At 38.6% G+C, this 16,719-nt stretch overlaps 2 protein-coding genes across 4 annotated transcripts; one reads left to right on the top strand and one right to left on the bottom strand.

The window, feature by feature from the left end:
• The first annotated feature begins 902 nt into the window (after positions 1-902).
• LOC108994503 (U1 small nuclear ribonucleoprotein C-like) lies at positions 903-9,639 on the top strand. Of its 2 annotated transcripts, XM_018969744.2 has the most exons (6): positions 903-1,093; positions 1,183-1,225; positions 1,848-1,889; positions 1,958-2,213; positions 2,597-2,863; positions 8,999-9,639. In XM_018969744.2, exons 1-5 carry the CDS (start codon positions 1,086-1,088, stop codon positions 2,848-2,850), a joined length of 603 nt encoding a protein of 200 aa, XP_018825289.2. In that variant the 5' UTR covers positions 903-1,085; the 3' UTR covers positions 2,851-2,863; positions 8,999-9,639. The 2 variants fall into 2 exon arrangements, with proteins under 2 accessions (XP_018825289.2, XP_035549291.1); XM_035693398.1 differs by lacking the exon at positions 8,999-9,639 and having other exon boundaries at positions 964-1,093; positions 2,597-2,864.
• A 970-nt stretch (positions 9,640-10,609) lies between these two features.
• On the bottom strand, positions 10,610-16,127 carry LOC108994501. Of its 2 annotated transcripts, none has more exons than XM_018969741.2 (8): positions 15,844-16,127; positions 15,181-15,567; positions 12,283-14,816; positions 11,899-12,168; positions 11,682-11,762; positions 11,346-11,457; positions 11,188-11,254; positions 10,610-10,912 (listed from the first exon to the last, which is right to left on the bottom strand). In XM_018969741.2, exons 1-8 carry the CDS (start codon positions 15,914-15,916, stop codon positions 10,864-10,866), a joined length of 3,573 nt encoding a protein of 1,190 aa, XP_018825286.2. In that variant the 5' UTR covers positions 15,917-16,127; the 3' UTR covers positions 10,610-10,863. The 2 variants fall into 2 exon arrangements, with proteins under 2 accessions (XP_018825286.2, XP_035548912.1); XM_035693019.1 differs by having other exon boundaries at positions 11,188-11,248.
• Between the last annotated feature and the right edge of the window lie 592 nt (positions 16,128-16,719).

The raw sequence follows: 16,719 nt of genomic DNA, 5'->3' as shown, positions 1-16,719 counted from the left end.
AACACATCCCCAGCCCCACCACTCCCTCTTCGACCCATGGGCCTACACAAGAGTAGAAAACTTAACTCCTACCGAGAGAGAGAGAGAGAGAGAGAGAGAGAGAGAGAGAGAGAGAGAGAGAGAGAGAACGCACCTTTAGGGTTTCCACAGTGGAGAGAAGATTTCTCTTTTTCATTGCAATGGATTTTGGGTTCAAATGTCATTTGATATTAATCGGATTAGATGGATGTCGAAACCAACATTTACTGAACCTGACTTTAGCGAGTTCGACCCAATCGGGTTGTGCGGCCCAACGAGTATTTTGCACAGGCCTACTATTCATTACTATTCAAGATTTTATCATTATTTTTTTACTATTTTTTTATTACTATTCACATAATATCTGAAATCACCTTACTACGTATAAAAAAAAATATTTGAAATCACCTTACTATCTAAATGTAACTTAAATCACGCAAAGCACAATCAAGCGTGATGACATATGTATGAATTTTTTCTAAAGTCAAACTTATAAAGAAAACATACACTTCTCCATCTTTTAAAAGTTATATATAAGTTTTGAAAGATATTGAACTCTCATCACATTTTTATTACACTCTTTTTACGTGGCATTATCTACAAATCATTATATGGACAATTATTTCTTAAAATAATAAATTTAATAAATAATTATTTATAATATTACATCAATTTAATAAGATAAAAACATAGAATATATGATATTTTTTTATTATATAATTCATTTTATATATCCATGACGCTTTGATGGTGTTCAAGAAAATCCAAACCCATACGAACATGGTAAGAAATCTTTTTCATCAATTTCTTTTTTAAGTTAGAACAAAAATGAAAAATAAAATAAAATCCATTATCAACCCGCAGAGGGCTACAGCCGTTAGATCAAATGACTGGTAGGGACCTCTATCTATCTAGACGTCCACTAATCAATGCTCGTATAGACAACGAAGTTTCTTCTTTTATGTTTTCTTCTCTGTCTCTCTCTTCTAGGGTTTTTGCTCTCCCTTGCTGTAAGTAAGTGGGAAACGCTGCTCTGCGAAAGGTTACGATTCGAGCTACACCCAACCATGCCTCGGTACGGCCTTAATTTTTATTTTTATCTCTGTCTCTTGTTTTCTAATCTCGTTTTTTACGGGTTTCTCGTGTCTGGGTTCGATCTTGCAGGTATTACTGTGATTACTGTGACACCTACTTGACCCACGACTCTGTAAGTCCTTCTCGTCCACATGAATGATGCTTTTCTTTTTGAATATTTGGAGTCTCTGTTCTTGATATTCAAATTTAATTGGTCCACTTTATTTTATGTCAGTGTTCTAATTATCTCCTGAAAGAAACTATTTTTTCGAATTTTTTTTAAGGATTTGAATATAATTACTGCAAATGGATGGTTAATTTAAGGGAGTAACTATTTGTCATGCAGCTGAACCCTTTTTTTCAAAAGACTAGGAATGCAAGAACATTGGCCTGTCTGAAAATCTGGATGATAGACCAGCATCTATGTCATAAATTTTGAAACGTTCTATGTGCAGTCATATGTTTGTCATACTTGCTGCTACTTGAAAGTGTGGTGTTGAATTTTTATTTATTATTTTATATATATGTATATGGAAAAATCTAATTGTAAGTGATTCTGCATACTAATACACGCACACATTCAATATGATTGGTCAGAAAGTAAATTTTATTGAAAACAATGTTAATTTGAATCTAGAATATGAAGAGAACAACATTAGTACGCAGATTGGTACGCAAACTTGCTTGTAAATAGCAAAACTCTATATATATATATATATATATATATTTCTGACAGCGCCGTTCTCAAATTTCAGCCATCTGTAAGAAAGCAGCACAATGCAGGTTACAAGCATAAGGTATGTTGCTCTCTCTCTCTCTCTCTCTCTCCATGATACTATCATGCTGACTAGTTAAATAAATCTAGGCAAATGTTCGGACATACTATCAGCAATTTGAGGAACAACAGACACAAAGCTTGATCGACCAGAGGATTAAAGAACATCTTGGGCAAGCTGCAGCATTTCAGCAGGTTGGTGCTGCTTTTAATCAGCATCTAATGGGTCAGAGGCCCCGACTTCCTGTTCTCCCTACACCCATGATGCCACAGTTACCTGGAAATTCACCGCTACTCCCAGGGATTAGGCCTCCTGTTTTGCCCAGACCAGTTCCTGGAGCTCCAGGTAAGTCGGAACATCAATATTTTTTAATTGGCACCTCATTTTTTTCCATTCATTGATCCATTGGTATGCATTGGTATGCGCATTTGCTTGTAGACTCTTATACTTTGCACCATTTTGGCTTCATATGTGCCTGCTATCCTTCATATAGTTCTAACAGTTTTCATTTATTTGATACTGGTAGCACAATTGTTCTGCATATAGTTACGTGTCTGTATATTTTCTAAAACATCACACGCAACAGAATTTTGATACTAGTCCCTTCCATATTTGTGGTTAATGTTTGTATCTTCATGCAAACCATGTTTGATCCATTTGGAAGATATGAACTCTTTCCTTGGTCCTTAAGGATTTCATATATTCAATATTTCTCTTGGGGTTGGCAGGGTATGCATCTTCTCCTACAATGGCGCCTATGATGGCTCCACCTGGTGCTCCTTCCTTACCTGGTCAGTTGAATGCCATTCCTAGGCCTCCTCTGAGTGCAACAACGGTTCCTGGAAGCACAGCAGCAACCGCTTCCAATGGTGCCCCGCCTATGGCAACACTGCCATTTTATCAGGCCAATCCAGTGGTATCAACAAGTGGAGGCTATGATAGTCTCAATTCCAATGCCCAAGCTCCTGAGGCTAACCATTAGCCTTCACAAACTGGTTGGTTTTACCATACCTAATATTTAAATAAAATGATTAAACGTGATACTACCTTACAATGGAATCTATGGGCATGAAATATTTTGAGAATTTATTTGATAGTAATAAATGATTAAGTTTTGTTTCTATTCCGCTTCAGTATCATGTAACTCAGATTTACCTTGTTGAGTGCTAATTCAGTGGGAAAAAACCTTAGATAGAAGCTGAAGCTACAACAAGCATGTGATGGCCTCACTCAAAAGTAGAGTCTATTTGAGAAAATTAACAAAATTGTGCCAATTTGGAAATTTTAGAATGTACAGCTAACTAATTTATGAACGAATCATTCAAGAGTTGGAATTATTTGTTCATAATTTCTATTCTAATAATCAGTGCAAATATACTTTTTCTCTCTCCTAGAAACTTTTTCTCTCCGTACAACCAAAACTCAGACGATGAAAAGTTTTGCTTTTTTCTTCTAGTGCATGTAGTGGTGAGTTAGTGTTTGCTAGCAATGCGTTATGGGTCCTTCGCAACTAGTAGGGAAGGTAGGGGGTGGAGGAAATTGGTGCAGGTGCTGAAGGTGGCTGGTTGTGCAGGTTCTACCCTACCTCCACAACAACCTCCATCTCGATCTTACAGGGAGGTGCTACAACCTAGAGGCAGTGGTAGGGGTAGTTATACTCTTGACACTTTGGCAGGCTTGAGAGGGGTAGGACTGCAAAGGAGTGCTAGCGTTTCTGTAGAAGCCCTGACATGGATGGTAGAAGGCAGAGGTGCTATCAGTCTGTATGAGGAAAGTGTGTTCCGTGCTTTACAGGAGATGAAGAGCCAAGTTGATATGTTGCAAGCTAATATAACTTGGATGATACGGTGCGCAGAGGGGTCTAAAGGGCTGGGAGTGGGCTTGGTCATGGATGCGGGCTGTGGCCCAAGAGGGCCTTAGGCTCAGACTCAGACTAGTGGGCAACTGGAGATGGGTTAGGCTCATATTAATGGGCCTCAGGCTGGGAGTGTAGGCCAGGGAGGAGAGGCTGATCTGAAGGGGAAGAAAGTAGTAACTGGCTTGGGCATGAGCAGAAGCCCATGCTATGTTTGGTAGGAAAAGGGCCCGAAATCCAAGGTTTCAGGTATACTGGAGGCGCCTGAATCATCTTCATCGGGCTTAAGTCTTGGGCCGTGTCCAGCACAGACAGGGGTGATGGCCTATTGCGTCTCAGGTGCTGGTCTGGCAGTGGCCCCACAATCGCCAGAAGTGGAGGTGGGAGAAATTGAAGACGGCGTCGTACATGTACCTGATATTGATGGTTCTGGAGTTGCTCTGGGAGGGTCACCTCCTCATGGGGTGTCTCAGAATTCTACGGCAAGTCCTGGGTCACCATTATCTTTGGCCAAGATACAAATAAAGTCATGTGGGGAAGAAATGGCTCTCGGTGTGCTTTCTAAGGGTGTCGGAGAAGAGCTAGCTCATGGTGATGAGGGGGAAGGTACGTTGACATTATTTGACCCCTGCAAATATTCAACAGAGGGGGAGGAGGTTGTAGAAGAGGATCCTACCCCATTAAGCATGGTTCCTCCTAGTATTTCCTCAAACTAGGTATTGAAAAAAGTAGAGGAACTTTAGAGCTGTATGGGGATCTCGTGTGTGGGCTATGAAGAGAAGTTTAAGGCTTTAATTATAGTCATTGAGGCAGGACAACATGGTGCATGGTCAAGAAGAGATAGGGAGTTGAGAAAGTTGATGTGGTCCATTAATTATGATGGAAAGGAGGGGAATGCGAGTCGTGGAAGAAACAAGGGGAGGGCTGGTACAATTGATAAACGAAGCCCAAAATATTGAGTTGGAATGTTAGGGGACCGAATGAGATTAATAAACGCCTTCGAATAAGAGCCTTATTAAGGCAATGGAAGGTGGACATCATTTGTTTGCAGGAAACAAAGTTGAAGCTTATCAATCGAAGTATTATTCGGAGCATATGGTGCTGCCCATATGCAGGTTGGACTTACTTACCCTCAAAAGGGGCCTTAGGTGGTATTTTGGTTATGTGGGATAAAAGGGTGGTGGAGAGCATTAATGAGTTTGTGGGGGAGTTCTCGGTGGGGTGTTTCTTTAAAAATTTTGACGATGGTTTCCTTTGGGCCTTTGCTAAGGTATATGGTCCTAATTTGGATAGTGAAAGGCGGATGGATACTTTGGGATGAGCTTGCTGGCCTATGTTCTTGGTGGGAGGCTCCATGGTGTATTGGAGGGGATTTTAACGTGATAAGTTTTTCCAAGATCAGGGGAGGGATGTCAAAATCAAGCTATGGTGGATTTTTCGGATTTCATTTTTGAGTCTAGCTTTATGGACATAGCCCTAATGGGAGGTGAATATACTTGGTCTAATCATTACTCTTGGTCAAGACTGGATAGGTTTCTCATTTCCCCTTCATAGAAGCTACAATATCCAGATGTAAGTCAGAAAAGATTTCCAAGGATATGTTCTGATCATTTTCCTGTAATGCTCAATGGTGGTGGTACTCCAAGGGGTCGAAGGCCATTCAAGTTTGAGAATATGTGGTTAAAAAATGAGGGTTTTGTAGACTTGGTTAGACAATGGTGGAGTTCGTACTTATTTGAGAGCAATCCAAGCAATGTGTTGGCCAAGAAATTGAAAGTTTTGAAGATGGATTTGAAGACATGGAATGAACAGGTGTTTGGTGATGTAACCTTACAGAAGAAGAGCTTGATCCAAGAGTTACAAAGTTTGGAGGGTGTAGGTGTTGAGAACAATCGTAAAGAGGAAGTAGTTTTTGAACTTGAAAGATTGACTCTAATGGAGGAGATTTCATGGAGGCAAAAGTCAAGGGCTTTATGGCTTCGGGAGGGGGATAAATGCACTAAGTTTTTTCATCAAGTGGCTAATGCACATTGAAGGTTTAATTCCATTGAGTCCTTGAATATTGAAGGAGTTGCATAATCTGATCAGGTCCGTGATGAAGGATTTTGTGGCTAGCCATTTTGCAAATTTGTTGTCAGAACCTCATTCATGGAGGCCTATGGTAGATGGTTTAGACTTTGAGGGCATTGATCAAAATAGCATGGTGTGGTTGGAGAGACCATTTGAAGAGGAAAAGGTAATACTGGTAATCAGGAAAATGAATAAAGATAAAGCTCTAGGCCCGGATGGTTTCACTTTGGCTTTTCAAGCTTGTTGGGAGGTGGTGAGAGAGGATGTCATGCTGGTTTTTCAGGAATTTTTCACTCATCGCAAATTTGAAAAAAGCTTAAATGTTACTTTTATTGCTCTCATCCCAAAAAAGACTGGTGCAATAGAGGTACAAGACTTTAGACCGATTAGTCTTGTGGGCAGCGTATATAAGATACTGTTAAAGGTCCTTGCTAATAGGATGAGCACGGTCATGGAGAAGATTATCTCAAAATCCCAAAATGCCTTTGTGAGGGGGAGACAAATTTTAGACTCAATTCTTATCGCCAATGAATGCCTGGATAGCAGAATCAGGTCGGGAGTTCCAGGTCTTCTATACAAATTAGATATGAAGAAGGCATACAATCACGTTAATTGGGACTTCTTGATATATATGTTAAGTAGATGTGGTTTTGGGGAAAGATGGAGGATGTGGATAGGGCATTGTGTGTCCACAGCTTGTTTCTCGGTCTTGGTAAATGGTGATCTTGTGGGCTTCTTTAATAGTTCGTGGGGACTACGACAATGTGATCCATTATCACCTCTCTTATTTGTCCTAGTAATGGAGGCACTAAGTAGGATGGTGTCGGCAGCAGTAAGGGGAGGATTTTTTTCAGGATTTTCAGTGGGAGATTTATATAGCCCTACCATTATTTCTTACATTTTGTTTGCAGATGATACATTGCTGTTTTGTGAGGCAAATGCAGGACATATCCAATCTTTGAAGGCCATTCTACTCTGTTTTGAAGTTGTATCCGGACTGAAGATTAATCTTGCCAAGACGAAGATGGTAGCGGTTGGAGATGCATGCAATATTAGGGAGTTGGCTAGCATCTTGGGTTGTGTGGTTTCTTCATTGCCATTGAAGTACCTTGGGCTTCTGTGGGGGGCTTCTTTCAAAGCTAAGTCTATTTGGGAGGGGGTGCTGAAAAAATTTGAGCATAGGTTGCCTAGGTGGAAAAAGTTGTATTTATCAAAGGGGGGGCGGATTACACTTATTAAGAGTACTTTATCCAATCTTCTTACGTACTACTTATCCTTATTTTCTCTTCCCGCTAGCATTGCAACTAGAATAGAGAAGCTTTAACGTGTTTTTTTATGGAGAGGAATAGGAGATGAGTTTAAGTTTCACTTAGTGGGATGGGATAAGGTTTGCTCTCCTTTAAGGGATGGTGGGTTGAGGGTTCGAAATGTGAGGGCTTTCAACAAGGCATTACTAGGTAAATGGTTGTGGTGCTATAACTATGAGGGGAGCTTTATGGAAAGGGGTGATTGACATGAAGTATGGGAGTGAACGGGGGGGTTGGTGTTCTAAAGAGGGTCGGGGGACATATGGAGTGGGACTATGGAAGTACATACGGAAATGTTGGTGCTCTTTTGCTAGTAATACTCGGCTGTGTTTGGGGGATGGATTAGCTTTTGGAAGGATACGTGGGTGGGAGACACGGCTTTGAAGGATAAGGAAGCCATGGTGGCTGATCTGCAGGTACTTCATCATGTTTCCTAGGAGTGGAACATTAATCTTACATGGGAGGCTCATGATTGGGAAGTGAATATCCTGATGGACTTTTTCAACTTCCTGTATAATACTGCTATTGTGGCCACAATTGAAGATGCGATGGTATAGAGACTCTCTAGGAGGGGGAAATTCACGGTACGTTCTTTTTATGACTCTATTACCATGCAACAAAGGCACGATTTCCCTTGGAAGAACATATGGAGGTGTAAAGCACCCACCAAGGCTGCATTCTTTGTCTGGACAGCAGCTTTAGGGAGGATTTTGACCATTGATAATCTTAGAAGACGTGGTTTAATCATCACGGATTGGTGCTGTTTGTGTAGAAATAGCGGTGAAACGGCGGATCGCCTACTTTTACATTGTGAGTTTGCGAGAGATATCTGGAATTATTTTTTCAGCAAACTGGGAATAGCATGGGTAATGCCAGTCTGGGTGGTTGAACTACTAGCATGTTGGAGAGGGATCACTGGGACACCACAAATTGCAGCCGTATGGAAGATGTCCCCTATTTGTATTTTTTGGTGTATTTGGAGTGAACAAAACGAGCGACTTTTTGAAGATCATGAACCTTCCTTAGAAGGGTTTTGTAGTTTTTTCTAGAAGACTTTGTTTTTGTGGGCCATTGCTTTAGATTTCAATGGTCTAAGCTTCCAAGATTTCCTTGTAACTGTTTCTAGTTCCTAAATAGGTGTATGCTTTTGTATACTCCTAGTGTACTTGGGCTATGCCTATCTTTCTATCAATGAATTAATTTATTACCTATCAAAAAAAAATCTAGTCTATGTTTAGCTTTTGACCATCTGCCCCTTGGGCATATAACTAGCATGACTATAGACAAAATCTTTGTTGTTGCAGAAGTTCTTTAGCTCCTTGGGTACAGGAGGGAGATGAAGAGGGTGGGAGGTTGAATACTTCTTTTAGGACCATTGACAATGAAATAGAGAGACAGATTTGTACATCACTTTGGTTGTAGGCCAACTACAGTAAGAATGAAATTTATTCATGTAACAGAAGTGATTGGATAAAGATGAGTGAGGAAGATTGGAGGCAATTTTCAAAAAAATAACAAAAAGCGAAGGAAGAAAGAAGAAAAAGAAAAAGAAAATGTGGCAGGAGAGGGATGAAGAGACAGAAGACAGGAGGGACTCTTAAGGAAGTATCAAGTGAAATTCCCTGCATTGTTATTTTCCTTAAGCTGCTTTTCCAACTTCATCCATCTAGTTACTTAATCAAGTACTCCGCAATTTTTCCATCCGTGTGTAATTTCTTTCTACAAAGTTAAATAGATATAAAAAAAAGATTGCATTAGTACTCCATGTTTTTAATGCAACTTTTGTTCTCGATTTTGTTTGGTATTTTACTTTGGTTTTTGCTTTTTATTTCCGTTTGATGCCTCAAGTATTATATCCTGTATATTTGATTGTGACATCAGTGACAATGCTCTTGCAGGCAAACAAAGCAAGCCAAGAAATTCTTCTGGTGCAACACCTGTATTTGGGATTTAAAAGTCACTTGGTCTCTCATGATTCCACCTTTTTAGTGTCCATTAAGATCTTGTCACTTGATGCTGGATGTAGAGAATGGATGCGGTCTAATTTTTGTGTACATTATATGCTGTGGATATGGATACAAATCTTGAGTTTGCCACTGGGAAAGTTCGGTTTGCCTCGAATTATAATCTCATTTAACTTAGTTCTTATTCCGTGGCAGATATTTTTTGCTTGAAATATGAATTTGGAAACAAATGTACGAGCAAGTATTAGATGAAGGATGGGATATATTTTCTGGCCAACCCATATTGTAGTTATGTGTAGCTTCCTTCTCTACCCTCGTCCCGGTAAGTTAAAATAAATTTTGCAGGACCACTTCCTTGGAATGGACACTAGGGCTTGAAGATAAATAGACTCCAGCAAGATCCTTGCTCATACTCTATGGCTTTGATATTTAAAGATCTGTAATAGATTGGAAGAACAGTGATATTCTTTATGGAATAGAAGCAAGGTGGGCGTGTTTAACTCTGAACCTTTATATATTTATTTTGGACTGCATTTTTTAAAAAATAAAAAGAACCCTAACTGGGTTTTGGTGCGTATGAATAATGCTTGGTCAATTGGACGGTTTGTTCTGATCTTAATGATAGCAAATCCGAACTGATTATGTGAAGTTGCATGTATTGGTGAATTAACACGCGTGTGGTTTAGATAGTGAGATGAAATGAGATAATTTTAGTTGAAAGTTGAATAAAATATTATTAGAACATTATTTTTTACTATTATTATTGTTTGGAGATTTGAAGAAATTAAATTGTATATTACATTTTGTGTAAAAATTTAAAAATATTATAATAATGAGATGAGATGAAACACTTTCATTATCTAAATTGGATTTTTTTTTTTTAAAAAAAAAAAAATTGAATAGTTGGTGAATATACATTAGTACGTCCAAGTGTTTTTGTTGTGGACAGTTGTGCTAGATTTCAAGAATTGAAACGAGGATTACCATAACCGACTCCTGCTCATCCCGGTGGCCAATCTGGTGAAGATGACAAAAAACTTAGGACAAACCGAATTCATTTGAGTTGAAGGAACAGTCTCCAATCAGCTCAAAATAGCATCATATAACTAGTTACTATATGCCTCCAAAGCAACAAAAATGTCTCGAGATTACAGAAAACAAGAGAAAATAGTTTTGCCGTGGGATTTACAGCATTTGTTGGGTGAAAACAGTTAATCCTCTCGGCAAAGCCCCTGTATGGTTTTTGCCGTTGCTCAACAACATCATCACATAAGGTCCAGAAGGCATTTCCCCTGTTGAAATGATGAATTCTTCATTTTTGAGTCATTGATAACCTATGCCTGATATTCAGTTTATATATTTTGGTGGGTGTTGTTGAAAGGCGATCACAAAGCCTAATCCTGTTATATGATGCTTACATGGAGTACAGGGCAGAATAATTTGGTGCTCATCCCTTAGAAATTCCATGAGCTTTGACATCAAACCGAAAGGCAAAAGCTTTTAGATTTTAAGATCACAGAAAGATCTGATGAACTTCCACTGACATACAATTTACAACAAAAATGAGGACCCACCCCTCTCTTGCCATCAGAATACCGATTTTGTTGCAAGGAACACTAGCACCAAAAGAGAAGGGGAAAAAAAAAACTAGATACATTTTGTTTACATAAAGAGAAATGCTTGGTTATCTTTCCTTGATCATGTGCCAGATGGGTTCCTCCTTGCTAGATTTAGGAAGAGCTTAACAGTATAACTGATAATGCAAAAGATACTGTTATTAGGGAAGCAGCTTCTTTTTTTCATGTAGAAGATTGTTTCCTCTTCACTTGATTTGTGAAGAGCTCGTGTCTATCATTCAGAAAATGAAATGAGTGTTAGAAAAAGCAGTAGGTGAAAAGATGCACCGAGTTTCCCGGATGAGTATATACACTTAAAAACAAGAAAAAGAGTAACATACGCATGCTGTACCCCCAATTCATATCACCTAGATTTTTTAGGAAACATTCTCAAAAGCATGAAAATTGCTGTTAAGGGTAGATACTGCCTTAAAATTAGTTAGTTGTCAACCAGGTTTCGATCACCCGTCAAATGTTCGATTATTTGGACGTTATAACAATACTAACCTTTCATATTCCAGCTTCTGAATGACTATCCCGTTCAGTAGAAGCTCTGAACAGTAAACGGCTGCACCTAAATTAGAGGTGGTCCAATAAATTTCTTTTGAGAAAGATTCTCGTATGTTTGTTTTATAGAAAACAGAAGACAGATGGTGGATGCATACCTCTCATAAGGAAGGGCCTACAGAAAACATGATCTTCTTCACAAGCAAGAATCAAAAGGTCCTTTAGAAACCTTTCGCCCTCTCCTGCAGATATCTGACTTCTCTCCACTAGCTGAGGAGCATTATTAGAAACTCAGTATTCAGTAATTCATTATGGACGTGAATGGAACATAGAAAAGCATTGTTTCTGCAAGATACAGGGGGAAAAAGGGTGGAAAAAAGACTTTACACAGTGAATTCAACCATATTTGTACAGGTGCTACGTTGCTACCAGCAATAAACTACTTGCTGGTAGCTGTGGGTCTATGTATATTGAGTCTTGACAGATATTGGTACCTGGCCATGAACTGCCTTGACCAAACCGGTAATCATTTCTCTATCAGGTTTAATACTGGGGGTAATAAGGACTCTTTGACCCTGCTGGGAGAAGTAAGGAAATGATAAGGTACCAGACTCCAGCACGTAAAAACACCTCAATTGGCAGGACAGAATTAAAAAATAGACAAGCAAGCCAAAGGTCTATCTGGTTAGAGCCAAACTAACTCATGCCTACCTTTAAAAGTGGATGTTGGCTTGCACGAGCCAATGAAACGGGCATGCTAAAGCCAATTTCCTTTTCCTTTTTGTAATCTCTGAGTATGAAATTTTTTTCATCAATGAGACAGCTTGCTTGTCCGCAATTCTCTAGCCATAAATGGGTCACCACGGGTTTTCCTAGAGCAATAGCTTCCAACATATTCCTTGTACGTGCAAATTTGTCTGCTATAAAATGTGTGGCATCCCTGCTACATGATGCAACTGACATGCCCAGTCGTGCAAGAATCTGTTGGGAGAATGAATAGCAGCAAGTATTTAACATGAATCAAATTGACCATACCACATTTGGTGTACTAGTGAATAGGAAAAAGGTGCAAATGGAAAAGCTTCCAAGATCTACCTTTTTCTGCTGCTTGATGATATTGTTGTCCAAATGCTGGCTAAACAAGACTTGAACATGTGCCATATCTCTTCGTTTTCTCAAGTCTTTCCATTTAAGGTTGGGTCTTGATTCACGGACGCCTAATATCATAATCTCTTTCAACAAGGATGATTTTGGTAGGTTTTTGTTGCATGGCTTTCTATGATAATCATAAAACATACAATTTGCTGCAGCCATACTTGTGCCCTTGATGGAGCTAAATGTCACAGTACTTCCAGAACCAGATATTTCAATACTCTTGTTTGACAATACTTCCAATGTATGGGTCTTTTCTCCATCATCAGCAAATGATATAGAATCTTTTCCATTTAGATTTCCAGGTTGCATCAAGTTCCTGGCTCTACACAAATCTGTGGGAAACATTGTTGCATCGATTACAGCTGATTCACAGTTAGACATGGCACCTCTTGAGCCCGGCTCATCAAATTTCTTCCCTGACAAGCTTCTGTCAGAATCATTTTCTAAAGAACGCCAGTGTGGACAAGTGCATATTGATGACCCTGCTTTCCCCTTCACTTTGTCATTGTCTTCTGGTCTTTTCTGACTTTTGCAAGAATGAATATTGCTTTCTTTTCCATAAATTGTTAACGATGGGGTATATATGCTATTTGGTCGATTTGAATGGCTTTGTACATTACGACTTGTCCTTTTACCTCTAGGATGTCTCCACGGATTTGATCTTAAATAATTGGCAATGCCAGTGACCTCTTGAACAGATTGAACCCGTTGATTCAATTTGCAGTGTCCAGCTTCCCTACATAAATTATAATTCAGTTTGGAACATTTTTCTCCGACACTCAAAACCTCAACTGGATCAGCAGCTAAACGGCTCTTTATTCTGTATTGAACTATACTGCTATCATATCTCCTTTCTCCTGGATTATCTGATTGATCCTTGGTCCTTAACGCTTCAACTGGATCAGCATCTAAACGGCTCCTCTTTCTTCTGTATTGAACTATACTGCCATTATTTGTTCTTTCTCCTGGATTATCTGATTTATCCCTGGTCCCCAAAGCCTCAACTGGATCAGCAGCTAAACATCTCCTCTTCCTTTTGTATTGAATTATGCTGCCATCCTTTATACTTTCTCCTGGATTATCTGATTCATCCTTGGTCCTCAAAACTTCAACTGGATGAGCAGCTAAACAGCTCCTCTTTCTTCTGTACTGAATTATTTTTCCATCATATATCTGTTCTCCTGGATTATCTAATTGATCCTTAGCCCTTACCAATGTATCCTCTGACATCTGCTGCCTGGTTCGGTGAGCAACATGAGATAACTTCATGCACTTCCCTTGAGGCTGTCCTTTGCCAAATAAGATATGTTCACCCAAGAAAGATGTACCCCTATCGACCTTAAACTCTCTAAGTTTAGTCCCACCTGAAGATCTCTTTGCATTTCTTTGCTTGCTAGACTTATCAGATCTTCTCCCTGAACTCTCATTTGCCTCAGTGGAATTTCCACAACTCAACTGTCTCTCAACAGAGGACTTGCCTAACTTCATTTTTGTTGTTATTGCCAACTCGAGATCTAACTCCTTGTTTTCAGACTGAATCTGAAATTTATCAGAGCTTCCTCTGTTAAGCCTTCTGTCAGAACCTTTTCTTCGCTTTGAATGTTTTCCTATGTCTGCTCTATCAGACCAAGCACTCTGTGGAAAGGAAGAACATCCTAAATGGGTTTCATTCCTAATTAAACCCATGGGAGAATGATCAAGGGTGTTTTCCGGACCTTGAAAAGCATCACCATAGCTGCAACCAGCAGGGGGGCCACATGCTAGAGCTTCCATAGCTTCAGCAGCCACTTGAGTGCTAAAACCAATATCAAACATGTTGGATGTATCTCCTCCTACATCACCAGCTTCCAATTGCTGTCCTGTCAACCTTGGATCGAACTGATCATCGACTTCCTTAACGGTGATATTTCCAATCACTTGTACTTTCCTGCTAACCTCTCTTGAGCTACACAATGCAGATCTGGAATTGCTACAAGTTGAGACCATTTCCTTATGCAGATCAGAAACCTCATTGTTCTCTTCATGCTTATGAACTAAGCTGCTACCTCCCTCCCTGTGAAGATTCCTATCCTCCTGATGCCTGTAGCCACCAAAATCAAAACACAACTCCATCCTATTTCTAAAAAACTCACTCCCATTATGCTGGTCACTGTCAGTCCATTCAAAGGTTCCTGCTTTTACAATTGGGGTCTTAAGTGGAATTCTCTTAGCCAAACTTTGACGTCCCTTTGCACTATAGACAGAAGGCGATTTTACCCTAATAACAGCTCGATGGTTAACTCCTGGAGAGGAGTCAACATTGTTCACTGACAAAAAGTGATCCACAACATCAAGCGCATTTGCTTGAGATGACTCCCCAGGTTCTTGAGACCCAACATAGTTTAACCTTGGAAAGTTCTGATTACAATCGGGTGAATGAGATGGACTTCCCACCCTACCACTGTTCCTGAAATCGATAGAAGATACTTCATTCCCTGCAAGTACATATACGCAATAGTACAAAATTACTCTTTTCAAATTTTTCTCACTTACAGAACATGACACCAAGATTGAACAAAATTAAAAACTGACAATGAAATCTCTATTTAGTGGAATCCGTAAATAGTTAATTCCCTGCAAAAGAATCCACAGAAATGCACGAAATTGCTAGTTCTAAATTGTCTCACTGGATACTACTTGACACCGAGATTTAACCAAATTAAAAAATGAAAATCAAATCTATAATCCATGCATTTAGTAAAATATTTATTCCCTTATCAAGTATACTGAGAATTTTGAAAAAAGATTCAGAATTGAAAATCAAATATATATTATATCATAAATTTAGCGAATGCTAACTCTTTTCATAAGCAGAGTCATCAGAATCTGCCACCACGTCGTCCACTTGCTTCTGAGGTGAACCAAGCTGCCCCTTCTCAAAGTCCAGCACATTCCCCGTGAATCTTCTACCAGCTTTACCATCCACTACGCCATTAGCCACTTTACTTCCAAGTACTACTTCATCCTCACTGTCAAGCACCACTTCTTCCCTATACCCACTTACTGCACCAGCACTCGGGTTCTCTACAACGCAATCCACATCGCCTTCAGGCTCTATGTAAAAGCCCAGATTCCCCAATGGAGTGTCGTCCAAGGGAGTATCAAGTACAACCGTATCTTCCAAAGGCATGGTTTCCTGGAATTCGCGGTAGCCAACTAGTTCTTTAACATCACCATCTTCATTTCCTAATGTTGTACCAGAAAGGAAAAATAAAATACCAATCAGAAATTAAATCAACTGCATATGAATATTGAAAACCACTTTCCATATGAAAACCACCAGTCTAAAGGAAGAATCCCCGATCATCATCTAAAACCCATTTTTTGCCTTACTGAATATCAGATTACCAAATTAACAAGAAAAACTTGAAGAAAATAAAAGAAAGGAAATTCCTTCAGTAATTGATCAAATCAAAAGGGCAGAGAAATAAAGAAAAAGAGAGGAATAAAAGGGTAGATTACCAGATGATGATGATGATGGGGACTGAGACTGAGAGTGAAGAATCTGAGTGTGAGTGCCACTGAGTTCAGCCATTGGGAACTTGTGAATCGTGCTAATTTTTCCTTGGTTGCGTTTTGTTGGACACCATAGAAAGCAAATCGAGGTATTGAAATCGGCCAGAATTTACATTTGGACGTATACAAGAGTGTAGAAAATCTAGGAAGTGATCAGGAAGACGGATTGATTACATTAGAGGGTTTAAGGATTAAGAGAGCTATATGTGTTAGGGTTGTGGAGAGGGAGAGTGAAAATGGAAGGAACAGAGAGGAGAGGGAATATTTCGGTTTAACAAATCTTTCATTTTGGAGGGAAATTTAATACCGCTTTTCACTAACTATTTACCAAGTTTTCATTGTCTTATATAATTATAAAAAAATAAATATAAATATAAAAAAAAGTCAAATATATTACAATAAAAATATTTTTAGATGAAAAAATTAAAACAACATCGTTATTATTATTGAATTTTTTTAATTTAATTGCACACTATTGAATTATTACAATAAAAAATTTATATGCAATAATTTAATTGCATATATTATTGAATATGTTTACATATATTATTTAAAACTAAAAATTATTTATCTCCATGTACTACATATATATTACTTATTTAATTGTATATATTATTTAATTGCATATATTATTTAAAGTAATATTTATAATTAAATAACTAATTTTTTTTATTTAAAACTAAACTTGTGAAATGGAAAACAATATATTTAATCAACTCAATAAATTCTCTTTCTAAAATTAGTAAGCTTTTAATTAGTTTTGAAATTAGCGTATCTTTTAAAGAGAAAAATAAAATGAGAATTGTTACACGTACAAATAAA

This window comes from Juglans regia, chromosome 8, assembly GCF_001411555.2.
Source record: "Juglans regia cultivar Chandler chromosome 8, Walnut 2.0, whole genome shotgun sequence".
Classification (NCBI taxonomy): Eukaryota; Viridiplantae; Streptophyta; class Magnoliopsida; order Fagales; family Juglandaceae; genus Juglans; species Juglans regia.
This window is presented reverse-complemented; position numbering and strand designations above follow the sequence as displayed.